This window comes from Gallus gallus, chromosome 3, assembly GCF_016699485.2.
Source record: "Gallus gallus isolate bGalGal1 chromosome 3, bGalGal1.mat.broiler.GRCg7b, whole genome shotgun sequence".
Classification (NCBI taxonomy): Eukaryota; Metazoa; Chordata; class Aves; order Galliformes; family Phasianidae; genus Gallus; species Gallus gallus.
Genome location: NC_052534.1, coordinates 79625072 through 79646414, shown reverse-complemented (window position 1 = coordinate 79646414; position 21343 = coordinate 79625072). Strand labels below are relative to the sequence as shown.

The 21343-nt window shown below is 35.7% G+C and overlaps 1 protein-coding gene across 1 annotated transcript in view; it reads left to right on the top strand.

Annotated features, from left to right (window-relative positions):
• Positions 1–16921, top strand: part of MEI4 (meiotic double-stranded break formation protein 4) — a 69470-nt gene extending 52549 nt beyond the window's left edge. The window contains exon 5 of the mRNA XM_015284732.4: positions 16650–16921. Coding sequence (XP_015140218.2) covers positions 16650–16901 — 252 coding nt within the window. The 3' untranslated portion in view covers positions 16902–16921. The remainder of the gene's footprint in view (positions 1–16649) is intronic.
• Positions 16922–21343: the final 4422 nt, after the last annotated feature.

The window sequence follows — 21343 nt, the reverse complement described above, 5'->3', positions numbered from 1 at the left end:
AGAAAGGCATTTTGAAAATTAACTTAGAAGTAAACATAGTAGCAGCAAAGGAGGTTTTTTGTTTTGTTGTATGGACTGTGTAGAATTCCAGGCTTCTACAGTCCCATGTACACACACAAAATAGAATATCGAAAGCTTAAGGAAAAGCTAACTAAGGACAGACTAATTGTAAATTCTGAAATTCTTACTTCTTATTGCAGTTGACTGCTTCTGGTTCTTCATTTGTGTGAGTGCCTGAGGCTAACATTTAAGCAGTGTACATGATTTTCTTGTTAGAATACACTTCTCAACCTGGGCTAGCGTGTCATTATCAACTGTTTGGTTTTTTGCTGTCAGTTTTTGCAGCTTTTTTTCCCAGCTTTTTGCAACTTCTATATTTCTTGATTAAAGAAAACAAAGACAAAACAAAAATGCTCTGTCTTGTAAAACTGCAAGTGTTCCATCACAATGGGACGTAACTGAAGAGGTAACAGTGCTTCTACCTGTGTGTGCCTAGTTTCCACAGTGAAATCTTTCAATAAGCTCCTCTTCAGTGCTCAGGAAGAGTGTGTATTTAAGGACAGGCTTGACAGCAGTAGGTACAGTGAGTGGGAGACACCTGTTCTATGAAGTAAGGAAAGTTAGAGAAATTCATATTTCTTAAATTTTGTGGGGGTTTATTTTGTGCAACTCACCTGAGAATTGTAGTTTACAAACTGAAATTAATTTTCTTAGTTGAACAAAAATCTTTTATTTCAAGTTAGAAATGGAAAGGATGAGATTTCCATATACTGTTTTAAATGAGGTCATTCAGTATCAGTGCTGCTAAAGTCCTATTTTCCTAGAGTGTTACCTTCTTCAGAAATGATAGCTTTGTATATTTTGATCTCTGATTTAGACTAAGAGATTGCACTGTTCTTTGCAGTTTACTAAGTTTCTACCATGTGATATGAAATAGCACTTACATTACATTCACACTAGATTAAATAAGGAAGCAAAGCAAAACCAGTCCAGTATTAAATAGGGAATGTAATTCATACAAAATTCTTGTTTCTTGTGTCACTCTCCGTAATACTTGTACACCACAGAAGAGTTAGTAGAATCAGGAATATGCCTGCCAGACACGTTACATTTTTACAGTCTTGCTAACTCAGTTTCATGTCAAAAATATCCTTTAGTACCTTATTAATCTTATAGGTAATCTATATTTGTATTTCATTAATTCCTTTTTCCTTTTGTTTTGTTACAAGCCCTGTTAACATCCACAGGTCCTTCTTAAAATGCAAGGGCTGCTCCAAAAGTGATGCCTCCTATTTTGTGATGTTGGCCCACAGTTTCAGAGGCAGATATTGCTGATATGGCAGTAGGAGTTGAACGTTCCCACCAGTATTCCATTACATTTTGTCACTGTGCAACAGATGGTAGCAGATGGGCAGTCTGACAGAATGGCGTCTGACATTGGAAGTGTGTATAAAACAAGGTGTGGAATTGAATTCCTCCATGTGGTAAAAATGGTGCCTATTAACATTCATCAACACTTGCTGAATGTTTATGGAGACTAAACAATGGAAGTGAGCTCAGTGAGGTAGTGAGTGGTGCATTTCAGCAATGGTAACAGTGACAGTGGGTCACCTCTGCTGGTACAGATTTTTAAGAGTGTTGCATGCTTGTTCATCACTGGTGGAAATGCATAGCTAATAGGGGTGACTATATTGAAAAATAGCTGAGAATTTTGCAGCTGAAAATTTGTTCAATCAAATGGTGTGATTGTGCTTTTTGTATCTGTTGTATTTTCCATGGACATAAGTAAGTGACATTACCTTCATAGTGACCCATGTAATTGTCGTATGTGCATTAGTCTTTTAAGTATTCGTATCATTATGTTCTAATAGTACTGTGTTGTAGCTTTCTAAAGCAGTTCAGAACTCAGTTTTCTGTCTCTTTAGTGAGCACTGCAGCTTCTGGAATAATCACTGTACTTGAATTAAAAAAAAAAAAAAAAGCTTAAGAAATACTTTCAGATTTGCACAAAGTCAAAATAAACTAAAAGATATATACCTGCATTACTGTAAAGTTATTCCCACCAGTTAGTAACTGCCTTTGCAAAGGTTTTTAATATAAATGCAAAGGGGGCATTTTAAAAGAAAAGTAATTGAAGGCTATTCAAAACTGCTTACAAATATGAATACTATAAAACCAGTAGAATGGCAATTACAGTCTGTGTAGAATATTAATGTGCTACTTTACATGTAGTAGGTCTTTATTATGAGCTCATTTCATAGGTAAGCCTGTGTAGGTTGTTTTCAATATGAAGTATGACAGGCAGCTGTGTTAATAAAATCTTGTTGCACATAGAGCCGTCTCTTAATATGCAATTAAATACAGTTTTAAATTGTAAGATAAATCATACTGCAATACAGAAGAAGCAAATTAAAAAACACTCCTTGTACTCTATCATTTCTTCATAGTTTAGGGTAGCAAGATGGTGCTTACTATTTTAGATTTAAATATAGAAGATTTCAGTTAGTGTAATTTTTCATTTTTAACTGTAATGAATGATTATTTTCTTTCACTGTTACGAGTGAATTTCATATTATTTGCAGAAAAGAGGTTGTTAGCTGCTATTTCTAGGCAGAGCAACTGTTTTAAACTTACTACTTCCTTACTAACTACTTAATAAACTACCTATTAGGACTATGAGATAAACTAATAGAGATGTAGATTTTGAGTTGCAGCAAGCGTGATCAACTTGTAATCTTAGAAAATGCGTAAAGAACAGAAAGACTTCAGATAAGAGCAGCAGATCTGGAAGCATGCAAGGTCATTTCTTGAAATAGAAAGAAATTGTTTGTTAAGGAGGAAAGAAAAATGAAGTATACAAGATACCTTTGTTCAAAGATAACATCTACTATATTTTCTTTCTCTGCCTGAAGATCCAATGCCAGAAATCTCTTGCTACTTTCTCTATGTGGGAATTCCATGAAAATTCTCACTGTATGAGCTAATTCTCTGAAATCTTTTTTTTTTTTTTTTTTTTTTTTGCCTTCTCTGCTTTACTTTTTGTCTTTGGACTATTGATATCACTTCAGGTTTGTTTCTTTCTAAGGTAGTAATTTTTGGCCGGCATTTTATGGTTCTCTGAGGATCCAGGTCTGATGGATTCGAAGGGTGAGAAAGAAAATCAAACATGTTTCTAACATTTATCATGTTCTTAGGAAGCTGCCCTTGATGTTTTAAAATGTTTCCAAAACTTTTATAAGCTTCTCAGAAGGAAAATGGGACACCTAGGGAGATGGCCAGGACGGGAAGGTCATGTACAAAGTGGAACTACCTCCTTTTCACAGGAGTCTCCCACCTTCAAGCACTCGATGCTGCTAGGAATAATGTGTGTGGATAACTTCCATAGAAATATTTTTAAGTGCTACACAGCTTATATGTTGAGCTGTTTTTCTGGTACAAATGACTCCAAGGTGGAAAATAACATTGGATCAGGAAGAAGGTGCTGCTGACTATCTGACTCTCCATACTATTATATTAGATGGATAGCAGGACACTATCTCTCCTGCTAATAGCCAAATATATTTCTTCTCTGTTAAACATACATGTTTGCATGACACTGAAAATGTATCTTAGGACAGGGAAGATGAACTTAGTGCTAAAATGGAACTCTAAAATGGAAGATACTTGTCCTAAGTGATGATGATTTTCAACTTCTGAATAAAGAGGGCAGAAAACTGCCTTTTCGAGTTCTACTGCCTTTTTTTTAGCATTTAGAATAAATTCACAAAGTTTTGTACAATTTGTGCTGCAAGTACCTTTATCAGTTATCCCTAACAAAATAGCAAGAGCCACTGACTGTACCCAGAAGAAAGTCTTGTGTCCCATTCTTAAGCACCAGCAGAACATACATACATGCTCTGCTATCATTTCCATTCTTGTTATTGAAAAACTGTGGAATATTAGGAGAGTTACTCTTGAAACTGCTTCAATTCATTTACCTCACCTCATTTGAGACCATCTAGTTTGGGAATTCAGCTGAGAAGTTTTTGTCTTCAGATTGTTAAAATCCTCATGAAGCAGCAACTGACTTGCTGTTGCAAGTCCTGCCATTCCATGAGGGTAGGGATTCTACTTCTTACTCTGTGAAACAGTCTTCCTCTTCTCGGCTGTTGGCTAAACACATGCATAGGAGAAGCAGCACACTTCATGCCCTCTTTAGAGATCAGCTACAAACGTCATCTCCATAAAAGTCATAGGAGAGTGTACTTCTTGGTTGAGCATATGTACACTCCATGCTTCCAGGCAAAGACTAAATTCTTTTTCGTAGGCTGATCACTGAGGTCTTTCAGCCCTCACGCAATGCATCCTTTGTCGTCAGATGTGGACACAATATCCCTGTATTGGTAAGGCCATCTTAAATCTAGCAAAGTCATCATAGAAGTATCCAGTGTCAAGCTATCTGATGAACAGATAGATGTAAAAAAATAAAAAATAAAAAAAAGAACCAACATAGATTGCTTGACTTCTCATTTGGTTTAGCTGCATGGTGGCAGGAGTTGTTACTTCTGAAGTTATGTGGGATGTAGATGGTGGATTATAATTAAAGAACAGTGATAGTCTAGAGAGACCCAGAAGTGTGACAATGGAATTGGAAAGTTCTGTCATCATCATTTTCTCCTGGCTAGATGTCAGGCTGTCTATAAAAATTCAAGGTTCTGCCTACACTGGTCCTTGCCCTTTTTTTTTTTTTTTTTTTTTTTTTTTTTTTTTGTACTGACTTCAAGTAGTTTTCTTTCCAAGACTCATTCTGTTCATTATGATATTGCTACAGGCAGCAATGGCTGTGCTTGGTACTCCCTCTCAAACAAAGGCCACACCCTTCTTGTGAGGAGCATCTCCTAGTTTTAGTTGGTAGTGACTACCTATTCGTTCTTTCTGATGACATAATGAATGAGGTCTTTCATTAAAGACTTTAGAAGCAAATTAAAAGCCCTTAGTGACACTTCTTGGTTGTTCCACTAGTAAATCCACTGAAACTGTATTAGTGTTACCCAGTTGAACGCCTCTTTGAGTTTCACAAGGTACCTACCCTCACATTGGAGACAAGGCTGATGCATTCCTTTTCCAATTCTCTACTTTTTGCAGTTTTCACTATTATATGCAGTATATGCATTTCTTGAAGAACAAGATGCGTAAATTGTATTAGCACAGCTAGAAGCCGCTAGATTTCCATATGCTCATTCTGAATCATACTAACCCTCCTTCTTTTGAAGGATACTGTTCCTGAAGATCTTCTACGACAGGTTGTTCTTTTTTCCTCCTTTTCAGGATAAGAAGCAATTGCCTGTAAAATGAAAGAAGGCTTTACAATTTATAGGCTCTTATCTTGAAAATATATAGAATGGAAATTGGTCTAGAACACAGTCACTAAGTTCCTTCGTCTGTATGTGAGTTGGTAACTCTTGGACTTTTGAGGTCAGGGTAAAATATGTACGTGAAGTGCTTTCTTGTTTGTTGATAAATTCATGTGTTACCTAGGGACTAGGGAGATGGGAACAGGTCTTCAGGAATATTTTATTCTTAGATAACTATCAAGAACTTTCATGGTTCCCTTTATGGGAAGGTAAAGCCACAGAGTGCTATTGGCTTCAGGCTGCTCTGGTACAATTCTGAGAACAGAGATACCACTGAGGGAACAATAGGTGGGAATAGTCTAATTATCCCTTTAGGAATAAGGAATTCAAAGTCTTTCAGTTCTTATTGGCCAGAGGACTGAAAAGAGGCGTTAAATGAACCACCTGATGTTAAACCCTCCATGTACAGGAGGGAATCTAAAATACGTGGTAGTAAGGAAAAGAGATAGAAAAGAATTTACGAACTGGAATGCTTAAAAACATTTCAAAGTCAATGGCTATATGCCAAAATAGCATAGAAGGGCTTGAATTAAATTTAAATGAATCCAGTCTGAGTACAGAAACAGTCACAGCATGAGTTCCTTGTTGGGTAATGTGGTGTCATCAGGGAGACCTCTAGGAATATATTTAATGTCTATTCTAAGGCCATTAAAAATGTAGCTCTTTATGTTCTCTTTCTTGTTCGTGGTCTGAAAATCGCTGCATTGTCCCTGAATTTTTCTCTCTGCTAGATTAGTGCTCTTTCAGGGAATAAGTGCAGTAAAAATCGAATAAATAAATGAATAAACAAAATTGGATAGCAACTTTCTTCTAATGAAGAAACTTTAACCATTAAAATGAGTTTTATTAATACTGCGGCTGTTGTCTCTCTAACTAGGTTGTGTAGGCTACATAGGACATCTTTTAACAAGTAAATATTTGCTAGGTACAGCATAAAAATGGTGATTGGTGCACTTTAATTTTGATTGCATTTGATTTTGTTTCTTCTCTCGTCTTTTAATGAGTCACTCTGTAATGATTTCCTGTCATATTTTTCTTAATGTAATTCCTGCAGTCATCTGAAATCGTTTTGAAGAGATTTGTAACCTATGTATTTAGTATAATTTGTTAATGCTATATTAAAATATCTTTCACAATTGATTTAATTCTTGCTAATAAATTAAGCATTATGTTAAATTGCATTAAGTGTACGGCATTATATCTGTTTAAAGTAGCAAAATTTGATAGCTGAGAAAAGAGGAATGCTTTTGTGTTGCTAACAGCACTTAGAGAAATACTGCTACATTCCTGTATGTGTTTGCCTGCTGGTAGACATTAAACAATTGTTTATATTGTTCTTCCTTTGTTTTATGCTACCATGACATGTAGCTATCATACCACGTCCATGTAAGTGATAGTTTCTTTCTAGAAACTTAGGCTTTCATCACGGTTCCACAGAGACCCTAGTAAGTAAGTTTATGTCAGCATTCTGCAGTAGCTCTAACACCTCAATCCTAATATGCTATCTTTTAGATTTCTCAATGCAGATGCTGTTTCACTGGTCTTTGTTCAAATCTGTTTGTTTAGTTCTGTTTGGGCAATTTATGAGAACAGGCTGAGAGAGATGGAGCTCTTCTGCCTGGAGAAGAGAAGGCTCCAAGGAGACCTTATAGCAGTCTACCAGTACCTGAAGGGAGCTTACAGAAAATCTGGGCAGGGATTTTTCAGAAGGGCAGATAGTGACAGGTTGAGGGGAAATGGTTTTGAAGTGGATAAGGGTAAATTTAGATTAGATATTAGGAAGAAATTCTTTACTGTGAGGGTGGTGAGATGCTGGAGGAAGTTGTCCAGAGGGGCTGTGGATGCCCTCTCCCTGGAGGCATTCAAGGCCAGGCTGGATGGGGCTTCAAGCAATCTGGTCTAGAGGGATGTGTCCCTGCCTATAGCAGGGAGTAGATGATTGTAAAGGTCTTTTCCAACCCAAATCATTCTACAATTCTGTAACTGTTTCTAATGAATGCCAGAATTGGTGATTCTACTTCAAATCTAACTGCTGTAAACTTCTCTTGTATCTCTCTGCTGTTTAGGTGCAAGAGTCTGATTTCTGGGGGACTCAATGCCATGCAGTACACTGCTCATCATTTTTATTGCTATTTTTCTGTGATCTTTGGCTTATTGTGGATACTCAATATAATTCGTAGTACTGCTGTTAAGGTACTCAGCCCGTAGGTGCCCAGCTCAGTAGCACTGAGTTGTTCCTCACATAATCCGTGTCCTTGAAAGGGCAAAGTGGTCTGTACTTCTCCATCAGCTGTCAGTTTGAGGTAGCATAAGTGATCTGTGCTGATGATTTGGCATAAAAACAAATGATGCCAAAGAATGAAAAGTCGCATGCTTCTCCTGCCATATGTAAATCTTCTAAATTTTCTTTAACTTTCTTCTAGGTCATTTCAAATTCCCAGATTCATCATTTCGTGATGACATCCTGCTAGCACAGTGAATAGGTTCTGCCATAAGTGGCTGTGTGCTTGCTGAGGCTGTTGTTGTACATCCAAATTTTGATGTAACTGCACTTTCTAGAATCTTTTCTTTTAGTTAAGGCCAAATCTGTCATTGCCAACTACTGACAAATAAGATTTTCAGAACAGTTCAGATCGGAGATGTGGCCATGCACACAGTGTTACTTGCACAGCAGAGATCTTGCCCCAGGCTACATTAAATGGAGATCTATTCCCGAGTTGGGTACAGGAAGCCTTTGGACTAGGTTCAGCTTCGTATAATGTATTTAAATAATATCTAGATATAATAATATAATATATGAATAATATAATGTATTTAAATAATAATAATGCTTAAACCACAGACCTTTCCTCTAAATCCTTTAATGATTGGTTCAGATTATATTGTAATGTAGAATTGTAAGCATTAATACATAATCCTTTCTGTAAAGTTTCTGCTTCAAAATTTGAAGGAAAAGATTTAGTTTCTAACAGCTAAATTGTTGTGTAATCCCTTTCAAGTTTTCTTTGTTGTGGTTTTTTTTGTTGTTGTTTTTTGGGTTTTTTTTTTTTTGGTGTTCTGTCAGGATGCTGCAATTTTCATACAATGTTGCAGAAGTTTGTCAGTTTCAGAAAACTCTTTCTGACTGTAGCTGTCTTTAAAGATATTCCCCCTGGCATTCTGAATTTACAGGGGCAGTCTTGAACTGCATATCGGTGCTTTCCAGCAGAGGTTCTGCTGTGACACTCAAAAGTTGCAAACTGCTACTCTGAAGCTTTTAAAACCCTTCTTTGCATACTTCTGTACTGCTATAGCATTTAAAAATTAATAAATAAAATGCATGCAAATTTCTAGAAAACTACTGGTCTGGGATTTTCAAAGACAGTATGACATGAAATTAATAGAATAGTAAATTTGCAGGAGAAACCATATTTGCACAGTCATACCATTTAGTTACTGTAAAGCCTAAAAAGATTGTAGGAAATAATCTGGTCAATGTTATGTTTTGTCACGTTGTAGGCAAGGGAGTTTTTGCTTCTAAAATTAAGCTTTGCAGCATGTATGCGATCTTTTAAATATACTGTGGTATACTGTGATATTTCATGTTGTGCATGATTTTCAAGTAAATATTTTGTTTCTGTAATTCCTCACAATTTTAAACTAAGTAACATCATTTTCATATGACTGAATTTTCGTAGTCTGTTCAATATTGATTCTACAGACACGTTCAACAACATTTGTATATGTTGAATAAGTAGCACTACATGTCTATTGTCTCTAATTTTCATGAGATTATAGTACCCTACCATGCCTTTCATGACTTCTAGTTAAATTCCACCTTTAACAGTATACTGTGAAAGTTTGGAGGAGGTTTTGGGTTTCGGTGACATCATTCCAGTGGAAAGGAGGTGTTTAATGCAGATGTTTGAATCTTACAGAGCTACCTGAGGAGAAAGAGATAGCATCAGTAAAGACATGAGTAAAACAGAATTTGAAATCCCATTGAATGAGAGATCAAAAATACTTGAAAGGTTGTTTTGTTTACTGTAGGTTTAAATAAGGAATTGTAGGTGGTGTGAATTTTGCACTGAAAGGGGATGTAAATCAGTTTGAACTTTCTTGGCAGGTTGATGTGGTTAATGCGGATTATGATTACTGGGAATGCTGTTAGGGAAATATGCATTTCAAAAACAAAACAAAAAGCAATTAAAGAGAAATACTAATCATCTAAAGACTGAATCCTGAGGCACAGCAATTTGTAAGATAATTACCTTACCACAAAAGACAGTGGTATTAAAATCAGAACGAAAATATTTCCTGTAAAGTCTTTCATGCGTGCCTGCCTTAAATATTTTAGAGATGCTTGTCAGCACGTTATTTAAACACTAAACAGCAATTAGAGATACCCTCTATTATCCTACTGTGTGCTTACTTACACCATGTGTGTTGTTGGTTTTGTATGCTTCAGTATTCTAGGTAGTAGTCATTCACATGCTTGTGGAACATCAAGTTAAAAGTCTTTGTTGTTTAGAAGTAAAAAGCCCTAATATCCACACGTACATGAAGCATTCTGAAAAAAAAGTGTGTTGTGCTTAGGAACACAGCAATGAATAGACTGAATAGGGATTCCTCAAAGGAGAAGCAACATGTCAAGAACAGAATTCACTGTTAGGTGAATCATCGCCTGATGTTTTACACCTGATGATGCATTAGAAGAGAATATTTTCAACTAGGAGGGTGAATTTGTTCTCTGAAAAATAAGGTTTGTCAACATTACCTTAGCAACCATACAAAATTTACTATATGCTCATCATTTGAATGATAGAGTTTCCAATCAGTCAAGTTAGAAATTCTTTTCCTGGAAAGTATTGCTTTTAATTTAGTGAATTGATTTTGATAATACAGTTGTTAGGACTAATATATTGTTAAAATACTGCAAACAGTTTCAGGGCAACATTTCTTCTATGTGTAGCCAAAGTGAGCACAAAAAAATAATTAAAAAAAACTCTGTGGACTTGGATGTCTGTATTTAGTTTGCTGCTTTCTTGTTCTTTAGTCTCTTAGCTCTATGTGGGCCAACCCATTTCCAGAGTTCAAGAAAACAAATCGTGCATCACATTGAAATGCAGTGAATAAAGAGACACTGAAGCAATAGGGAACATTTTAAAGTAACACACTTTATTTAAGATATTTTTTTAGGATAGAAAATGGCAAATACTGAAAATATGAATATGGTGCTATTTACAATCTTGTCTCTGTCATCATTTGGTTGATTCTGTCACCCAATCATAAAATACCAGATTTTGTGAGTTGAATTTGTTATTGCATGGCTTTGTTTTGATTATCACTTAATGCAGATGTTCTTTTCCAAGTTTTCTCATACTGAAATATTTCCAAGTTTTCCATTATGTTTTCATCAGAAGTAAAACACAAAGAATTTCTTTTTGCTGCTGGACTGTATTTTGTAAGGATGTTGTTTTCATCTCCACACTTCTCACTTTGTTCTTACAGTAGGTCTGAAATTTAAAACCCTGAAATTATGAAGAATTTTGATAGGAAACTGTCAAACTCTACTGTTCATTTCCCAGAATCACAGAAATACTTCATTACCCTGCTGGGAGGTTACTGTGCTTTTCCTTGAACCATATTTTTGTTTTCTTTAGGGAAAAATTCTTAGCTCATCATCTCTCAGCTTCTCATCTCTGTTACAAACTAGACATATCTTCTAGATTCAAGCACTAACAAAAGCACTGGAGTAGTTCACTACTAAAACAAGCAGTCCCAGGATTGTCTGTCTCTGGAAACATGTAAATCATACCCAAACAGTTTCTAACAGTCATGCTGCACTTCAAAGAGGAGGTATTTTTATCCGTGCCATGTGGGATGTCAACTTACACAAGTTCTGTGGCCTCTTAGCCCACAAATCTTTATTTTCCTGCCAAGAATTCAGGATGCACATGTACCTGCCTGTGCCAGCAGCCTTTTGCAAGGAACCGAGGGATACTGAAACTATTCACTGAGATGATGTGTTGGTTGGTGATAGACTGTTTTAAGATAGATATGTGTTCTTCACCTGTTCCTCAGTGCTCTAAGGAATTTATAGGAGATTTGGTTCCATTCGTCTCCCCGAGGTGGGGACAGCTCATGGAGAAGTTCCTGCTGGGAATGGATGGGCAGACTTGGTTGTTCTGTCTTTGCTACTCCTTAAGTGTGGAAGTGATTATTTGAAGCTGAGCTGCAAATGCTGCAGCAAGCACCGCCTCTGCTTTGCTTGAAAGGCAGCATTAACATAGCTTAGCAGGCCATGTTTGTTTTGGTCTTTGTTGTCCGGAAAAAAAAAGTATGCATGTGAAAGAAATACCGGCTTTTAACACTTCATATTTCAGAGAAATCTGAAATAGGCAGAGACACCTCAGGAACGTACAAATTACAACGGCTGAATAGTAAAAGTTTTCCAAGATACAGAAAAAATTCAAGAAAAAGAATTCTAAGAGAATAAAACTCTTACAATATGGTGGATTGAGAAGGTTTGGGCAGGATTACTTTCTGTTACAGTAGCCATCTAATAGAAATGTCACTCTTATCCCTTTTTAAATATCCAAACTGTTGTAGAAACACTCATCTTTCCAGTTTGATTCAAATGTGTATGAGAGTTTTTGAAATTTCTGTTTGTATTTTATATACTTCATATAGCATACATAATTATTTGTTGCAATACACACTTAAACTTGGTGTCTTCGTAGGACTAGAAACCCCAGTTTCCATACTAGTTTCTATGAACATACGTCATGTCATTTCACCTTAAAATATGTTTATGTTTGTAAAGGGTGTATTGTCTTCCCTGTGTAGGTCCTTTGATGCATAAAAGGAATATAAGTTACTTTCCTGCACTCAGAAGGTAGTATCAGTCTTGTGATCCTGGTATAAAGATTTAAAATCCCCGGAGCCCCAGAACATCACCAGGAGTGGGACACACGCTTTGGTTAACTGTTAGCTTTCGTTTAGCTGGAACTTTATGAGAATACTGTTTGTCCTAATAGGACAGCTGAGCACTGATGTCACTCTCCTGTGTTTTGGCCCTCCTTTTTGCTGTTCTTGTATCTGTCTTTTTACATTTCCATCTCCTCCCAAACAACCTGCCCCTAATCATATTTTCCTCACTGGTACCTATTTTGCTGTATCTGCACCCAAATTTGGTGTTGCTGATACTGCTGTCCAGATATCTGAGTGTTAATATTTGTATTGCTGAGACAGTTTCTCATTCGTCCTTATTACATGATTCCTCTCTCCCCAAGGTCCTTGCTGTTCCCCTTCAGCTGGCTGTGATGTTGGCTGCTCCTTATCTCCCATCTTCACCTAAAACCAGCCATCCACGATTTGTGTCAGTTTCTTCCATTGTTGCCTGTCATATCCCACAATTTGTTACATGATATCCAGTAGTTTCCATGTCAGTTTTGGTTACTGTAACCTTGAGCCAAAGGGCTGAGTGGTCATTCTCCTAATGAACTACAAGTAACAGCATCAGTATGCTGGCACTTGTCATCTGCAAGGACATTTTTCTGTCATTTCTGGAGCAGTGGTTTCAGCTACTGATTTTCTGAGTGCAGACATCTGTTGCATACAGAATAAAAACATTGCAATCCTTACTTTTCCCTTCCAAATCTCATTTCCTACATGGAACTGACCCAGCTGAAAGCTACCCTGATGTAGAATAAATGCTAGATTTCAGCTAGATGTTTTATTCAGAGTGCAACTACATGAGCTAGCAGTGGTACAAAGTATGGAGCACGTGGCCATCAGCTCAGCAGGCACGTGGAGTAACTCCCAGGCATGGCTGGGTTCTGCTCACTTGAATTGCTGCTTGTAGAAACTCATAGAGTCACACCAAATGTCCCGAGTTGGAGGGGGTCCACAGAAATCAAGTCCAACTCCTGGCTCCACACAGGCCCCCCCCCAAAATTCAGACCTTATGTCTGAAAGCGTTGTCCAAACACTTCTTGAACTCAGGCAGCTTGGGGCCATGCCCACTGGCCTGTGGAGCCCAACCATTGCTGGGCCAATTGGAAGACTGTCGTCAGCTGTTTCAAATAATACTGTACAATTTTGTAGAAATCGATGTATGGGAAGAACATAGCACTATTTACATTAATCATTTTAATTAGCACCATCTTGGGGAAAAAAAAAAACAACAAAACTATAGAACTATGAAACGTATGTTGGAAAGAGGGAGAAATGCGTGTGGTTAGGATAGTGACTACAGATAAGCAAGGAAAGAGGAAATCTTTACACTGTAGAAGCCCAAATGTTGGAAACAATTTTTAGAGAACTAAAGTTACGTATGTAAAACTTCTAACATTTAAGGATGTTGGGTAATTATCTCAATTTTGTATCACTGGAAATGTGCTCTGAGACTACCAAATGGCTTAAGAACTGTACTGAATTGTTTCAAAGCTAATATTTACTCTCCTGTTTTTGTTTTGTGTTTATAATACTAAGGGCATTTAAGTAAATGCTATAAATGGTCATAAACTAATAAGGCAAGAAAACGAATATATTCTGCCATCATTTGGGACTTTTTACTGAGTCCTGTTGATTAACCCAGCCTTTGGAAAAGACATCCACCCTTCTGTGATGATTACTTGAATTGTTTCTGTGTGTCTACAGACTTATTTTTTGTCCAATTTATTTCTGGAAATGCCAACTCCTAATCTGTCTACTAAGACAGCAGTGGCTTGAAAGCTTATGCAGGGCCATCTGATAATATTTGGCTGTTGCTTTGCAAAAAGGAAGTGTTATAAAGGCCAACGTGGATACAGAAAGACTTTTAGCATTCTGATTGCTACTGCTGCCTAAATTTTTGAATATTTTCTTTTAACATATTTGAGCTGTTTTGTTTTGTTTGTTTGTTTGTTTGTTTTTTGTTTTTTGTTTTTTTTTCCCCATGATAGTACTGTAAAGAAGACTAGTTATAGAATTTCTCCCATGCTTTCAGAGCAAGTAGTACAAATGTCTGCTGTTCCTGGTGGTTACTCTCTAACATGTGAGAAGATGGGAGAATTTACTGCAGCCTTTGATTGATTTCCTCTGTTCTGCATTTGGTGATATAGATAGGTGAATTCTAATTAATAGATCATCTGATGCAACCAGAATATCCTCATACTCCAGGTTTCCACCTTATGTAAAGCTCAGTTTTTTATAGTTAATAATCTTATTAAAAAAACAACAACAACAACAACAACAAAAAACACTTTGAAAAGTATTTTGGATTGTGAAATCACAGTAAGAAAATAATTTCTAACGTTAAATTGAAAACTGAGGTATTTACAAAATGCACTTTACTGTTAAGAAACACATTTCCAAATACTTGGTGAGAAAAAGAGGAAAATAGGTCAAGGATTGGTCTCACTTAAGAAACAAAACAAAACCGACAAGAACAAAAACACACTTGTCTGATCTGTGAAAAGGATTATTTCTGAAAAACAGAGTCAATATAAGACTTATTTATTGTTGGAATGAATATAGGTTGGAATAATTGTTCATATAAAAGTTTGCATTATGAACATAGCTGCTGAACTCTCTGGATAGCCTAGATATATTGGTGCATGTGTATGTCTGTGTACATGTATGTATGCTGCTACTCACTTAAATACATTGGTGAGCAAGGAGAAAAGGCTGTTACCTTAATAACCATCAGTAGCTGTACATGTTCCTGTCTACTAATTCTGTGGCATAAGTCTCTGTTGGTAGTAATTGCATCAATTAGTGTTTAAAAAAAAAAAAAAAAAAAAAAAGTGCAGATTATATGAAATGGGTTGGAAAGGTTTGTAAGCCTTGAACCAGAAATTGTTGTAGATCGATTCCCCCCCCCCCCCCCCCGGTATTATAAAAGTATTTTGAAGTGCATTCATTCCCTGCAAAGCAATTACCTCAAAAGAAAGCTTCCTCCTTGCTCTCAGAATTACCCTTTGTGTGGCTAAAATCATTTTCTTTTAGGGCAGTAGTATGATGAAAAGCAATTAGTTACCGTGTGGTTTCTATTATACATAAACAATTAGATAGTTTACTAAGTTGCAATTAGTTGCACTTTTTGAGATCCACTGAAAGTAACACAATTGCTTAACTGCTTCAAAAAGCCTGAGGTCATGGGGATAAGTGAAGTGACATAATTTGCTTTTCTAAAATATTTTCTTTTGATCGCCCATATGAAAGGAAGATCTGAGTGAAGTTCCAAGGCCAGTGCTTAAGACTTATACATAGATTTTTGCTTGTAAAATTGTACTTCCAACGTTCAAATCATAGGAGCTTAAAGCATAGAACTTCAGTCTATGTTTCTGCATTTCTATTTTGCTGAGCAGAATCATACTTTACCACTGTAAGTTGTTTCTTTTTCTCCTATAATATTTAATGAGACATTAATATAATTTAATAAGCCATGAACGTTCTGTTACAGAAGGAAAGAAAATGTGTTTTCAGAATGTTAGTCCTACAATGATGTCATATGTCTCCTAGCATTAAACGGCAAAGAATCATTTACATTATGCAAATTATAGTTTGAAGTTATAGAAAGAGGTTTTCTCTAATTATATAATTGGATTTGGTTGTACTTTAGAAGTATGTAAGTATTCAACACTGTGCTTTTCTCTTTTTGCTATCTGTTGTGGTAGCAATGTCAATATTGAATTGTTGTGGGGTTTTGAACTGTAGATTGTTCTTACCAAGATCCAGAGAGACATAAGTGGAATGTGCAAGGCTAGGGGTAATAGTTTCAGTAATTTACTTGATTTTCAAGATGTATAGAAAACTCAGAAAAATGACACCAAGAGTTTGCAGTAAGATGGCTTGTTGTTTTCAAGAAGCATGATTTGAATAACAATTCTTCATGCTAGAGAGATTTTTTTTTTTTTACTTTAGTATGTCAGGAAGCAAAAACCAAACAAATTTAATTATATGTCTAAAACAAGAAAGGTTTTCATTATTGTTGTAAATCTGTAGATCATAGTTACATGTCACAGTCTGTGTATAATTAGAGAAAGTCTTCTGTGCATCCTGGACAAGTGGTTATGTTGACTTCTCATTTGACAGTTCGGTGGAGTGTTAGCTGTTTGGCTTCCCAAAGAAGAAAACTTTCCTTAGAAATCATGTCTCAATCTATGGCCATTCTAATTATAGAAATATTACTTCAATTTTAACTTTATTCCTTCAGCTATCATCTAAGATAATGGGGCTTCAGAAGTATTATCATACTGTGTTTATGCATCAATTTTTCTTTATTTGCAGATCCAGGAGATGTATGACATTACCCAGTATGAGAATATTTTTTCTTTGTTTATGATTCTGGAACAACTTCTTCACAAAGAGACAGAAGAAAGTAACACTTCAGACTCAGGCTATGATGGAGAAGAGAAAATCAAATTTCTGAAGAACCTTGATCAAATTATTCTTCACGTTTCAGATGAATTCCCTTTGTTTTCTTTATATTTATGGAGAGTGAGTGTTCTTTTGAACTCAGCTCAAATACAAATTGATTAAAACAAGCAGCCTACTTTTAAGCAGTGCATTCTTGTGAAACTGGATTGGAAAGTGTTTGAGTCAGACAGGAAAACTGTAGTTATTGGAAAATATTTATTTTAAACTTCTAGGCTATGCTTTTGCTTCTGAGACAATGAAATTTATTTCCAATTTTAAATATTCAGAAATGTAATAATTTAAGCCCTGCTTGTTTGTTGTTTGTTGTTTTTTTTAAAAAAAATAAATGCTATTTCTTGTAACAAAACAATCTGTTGGTATTTGCATACACAGTGAAAATGGTAACAAAGAAAATAGTTTCAGGTGATGCTTACTTATGCACTATGAACTTTAAAGTCAAGAAATAAGGAAAGTGTAGAGCTAGGCTTCTGTATTAGGAAACTGTAAGTTGTGTACCTCCTATGTGCTTTAGAGACATTGGGCGATTGGGCATATTGATAATATGAAATAAAAGACTGATCATCAGAAAGCAGTTGCGTTGACATGCTCAGTGTGATATAGCAGAGATTGTTGTCTGATGATGAAATCAGAAATAACAAAAAGAATATTTCTAAACTTGCTAACATCACTATTCTTGTAGGATAGTCTCAGTTTTTTGTTTAATCATAGTAATTATCTGACCAAAATAAAGTCTGATGCTTGGTTTTACAACTTTCTTATGCTTGACTTTACTTGTGTATGCGTAAGCATCGGGCCTAATTCACTCTGAGTTGACTGTTGATTTCAAATTAAACTTAACTCCTTCTCTGGTTGTTTTAGACCTTTTTGTTCAAAATAAATGAATAGTGATAAAATCTCCTTTCTATGCTTATGTACTGATTTTTTTTTTTTGCATTTTTATTTCTGTGCAACAGAATTGTATTGATAGTAATTATTAAATTCATATATTAATGGAAATATATAAGGCCTGTAAAAATGAGTTCAACAATAGCTTAACTGATACAGAACAGTTTTGATAAGTTTAGGGAAGGAGATTATAAGTTTTACAATGATAGCATTATTTCTAGTAAATAAACATCATTTTAGTTTTGTTGTGTCTTCTAGTAGGGCATATTCATCAAAAAATATAAAACATTTCTAGCATTTACCTTATTCTTTCTTTAGTATTTTTTTCGAATCCATTTTTAATGTCCAGAAATGCTCTGAAATGTGGCTTTATTACTGTAAATAATCAATCTTGGTAATATTTATCTTGTTAGTTTGAATGCACTTATTTAAGATATAAACCTATTTTTTCTACAGAGTTAGAAGATAGTAATATTTGTGAAACAAGATACTTTGATGTTGAATTGGCATCAGAAAGAGATTTTTACAGTTGTTCATATACTTTCCAGCATTGTTATGTTTCTTAAACTTAATACTTAGTATGTTCTATTGTAACGTTTGTTTAATTCTTTCTCTTAGCAAACTTTCAACAGAAATCTGTTTTATTTGCAGAAAGAATATCCTCAGTAGAAAATTAAATAAGTTTTACCAAATTAAGGAAAATAAAAATAAATAAGGATGTAAATTTGGCAGCCTCTCAGGAATTACTGTGCCTTTTTAGTTGTCTCATTAATTTTTGTTTGGACAAGGTTCTTCCACCTCCTTACACCATTCCTATAGTAGCAATAAAGGCATGATTACAAAAAGATCAAGGAAAAGAATAAATAAAAGGGAACTGGTATCCATTTCATATTGTAATTTGTGCAACATTTGGTCATTTTCATATTTAAAAAAAAAAAAAGAACAACTTCAAAAATGTCTTGCATAGAAATGATTAAAAAGACAGGAGAACAACGGAATCTGAAAAACAGTAGAATGTGTATTGTTTCATGACTCCTGTCCTGAAAGGCTTCCTTCCTTGCAGAGCATTGCGTTTACTCACCAGCAAACTTTCTAGGCTACTGGAAGAGCAATGAATGTTTTGGGAAATACATGCATCGTTCCTAAGTTTTGAATCAACTTCTGACTTGAGACATTGTTTATGAAATCTTATAAGGTTGTGAAACAGTTTGCTATGGAGTTATATTCAGGCAGGGTGATAGTCCCCATTATAATACCATTGTAGCAGTTCAGACAATTATTAGCAAGTAGTGTTTACCCCTGAGCTCTCCTAGTCTGTTTCATTGCAAAATTAAATAGTTAGTTAATCCATGTTAGTGAGCATATCTCAGCTTTGGTGGGAGCAATAACCTCTACAACTGGGATAGTTGTTTATATCATTGTCTTAAGTTTCCTGAAGAAACAGTTTATCAATGTGGGACTTGCTTTAATAGGAAGGTGGCACAGATGCAGACATGTAGATGTCTCAGTGCAGTTGGGATGTCTAAGCTATGAAAAACCTACAAAATGGAGAAATATTTTGTGCTGAGTCTTCAGCTGCTACAGCAAAGGAATGCAGCTCTTAAAGAAGTCCTGTGTCACATATGCTGTTTTCGTGTAGTTGCCTCTAATACCCTGGAGCATCTTTAGTAGCACTGTCACTAAACGTGTTTAGGAAAATGTGTTGAGCTGTGACAGTACTTGGTTATGTAGCTAGCTATGACAACAGTATGTATTTCAGTGTCTTACTTTGAGAATTAAATGTGACCCTTGAGATATCTGTTTTTGGGAGTAGAAAAGCCTAGATTTAAGTCCATGCTCTTCAGACAGTTTCTGCTTTTGCCCAGTAACTGTTAGATGTGACTTGCAGAAACATCACTGTCTTTAGTTTTGAAACAAAACACGATGACAGGGCCAGTCCTGTGTTTAAATTTTACAGGTATATATTCTGAAGCAAGGATTTGCATCCTAGTTGCAACCCTTCTGCTATTTGGACTTACTCAATGTCTTAAGTACTTACTAAGTAGGTATATCAACGTCCAGCTTTTAAACATCTGGCCTCTGAGGAATCCCAAATCCAGAGAAAGTACATATGGTCTTTGCAGAATAGAGAATGTCTCTAAAGAACAGTCTAGAAGTTCCATGCGCTGAGCATAACTTATCCTAGGCTCAAAGAACAGGGAACTCTGAAAGAAGAAAGTGGTCTGACCTATTGTTTCCTGGGAATGTTTTACCTGAGTTAGCTGTACAGTTTTAGTATTGACAATTCAGCATTTATTTCATCATACTGATTTTGTTTTCATGAATATATGTACTTTATAAATTAGCAAAATGCCAGTGTTCTGAAAATGCAAAGTATTCAGGCTTTTATATAGATGTATATAGATATGTATTGATCTGGTCAAATTATGTATTTATTATGTATTTTTGTATGTGTTTTATATATTTATTATATATTTATATGGTCAAATTAGCATTGCTTATTCATTAGTAACCAAATAGTTTGTTAGTATTTTGTAATTTGTTATTTTGCCACATTCTTGGCTATCCAGGTGACTGTGTTTTTTAACTGTCTGCATCTATTTTAAATAGAATTTTATGTTAGTGTGTCTCATTTTATGAGTAGAAAAATTAAGATGCAAGGGAAATAAATGTTTATTATTATTGCTTTTCCATTGACTGTTCCATTCACTTAAGAATTTTACATGTCTGCTAATAATGACAGTAATGGATAGGATTTGAAGTGAACTATCTCAAGATGTTATTATAAGCTTAATTTGGAACCTTTTAAAAATATGTGTATGATGTATTGATTTGAGATAGTTCTTGCTTGTATTTGTTGGTAGTAGTAGAAATTAAATTTTACCTCATTTTAATCCTGTAATAACATTTTGTTGTTGTTCTTCCAGTTTTCTGTGTGTCGCTCGCTTATAGTTTACTGTGACACAACAGTCAGCTTATGTTCATATGATCATAGGAGAATTTATGTTGAAAGGGACTTCAAAAGTCCAGTCAAACCTCCTGTTTCAACAAGCAGGGTTAGTTTTGAATTTAGATCAAGTTGTCTGTTGCTAGTTCAATATCCAGTCTGATATTGAAAACTCAAAAGACAGAGACTGTACAGCCCCTCTGTACAACCTCCTCTTCTGCTTGACTGTCTCCATGGTGAAAAAGGTTTTGCTTATAAACAGTCTAAACCTCTGTTATTATGCTCAGTGTCTTTAGTCTTCCCACCACGTGGAGCCTGACTTTGTCCCCTTCGTATCTTCGTCATAGGATCTGGAAGCTGCTTTTTGGTCCTTCGGAAAATATCTCTTCCCCAGTCCAAGCAAGCCCAGCTTCCTTAAGCCACCTTGCAGGGCAGATGTTCCAACCCTGACTATCCGGGAGGTCCTCCACTGAACATGTATCAATTTATCCTCTTTTTACTGGAGGAGCCCCAGATAGGCAGCAATTGCCTGGATGTGAGATAAGAAATGCTGAGTAGAGGTGAGTATTCCCTTTCCTTGAGCTGTGCTCCTACAGATGTTTAGCTTGCTGCCAACTAGGCCCCCAGGGTGGGTTCTCAGCCGGGCACTCCCAGCCTGTGTCATTGCATAGGGCTTGTCTTTCCAGGTGGGACATCTTGTATTTGTCTTTGC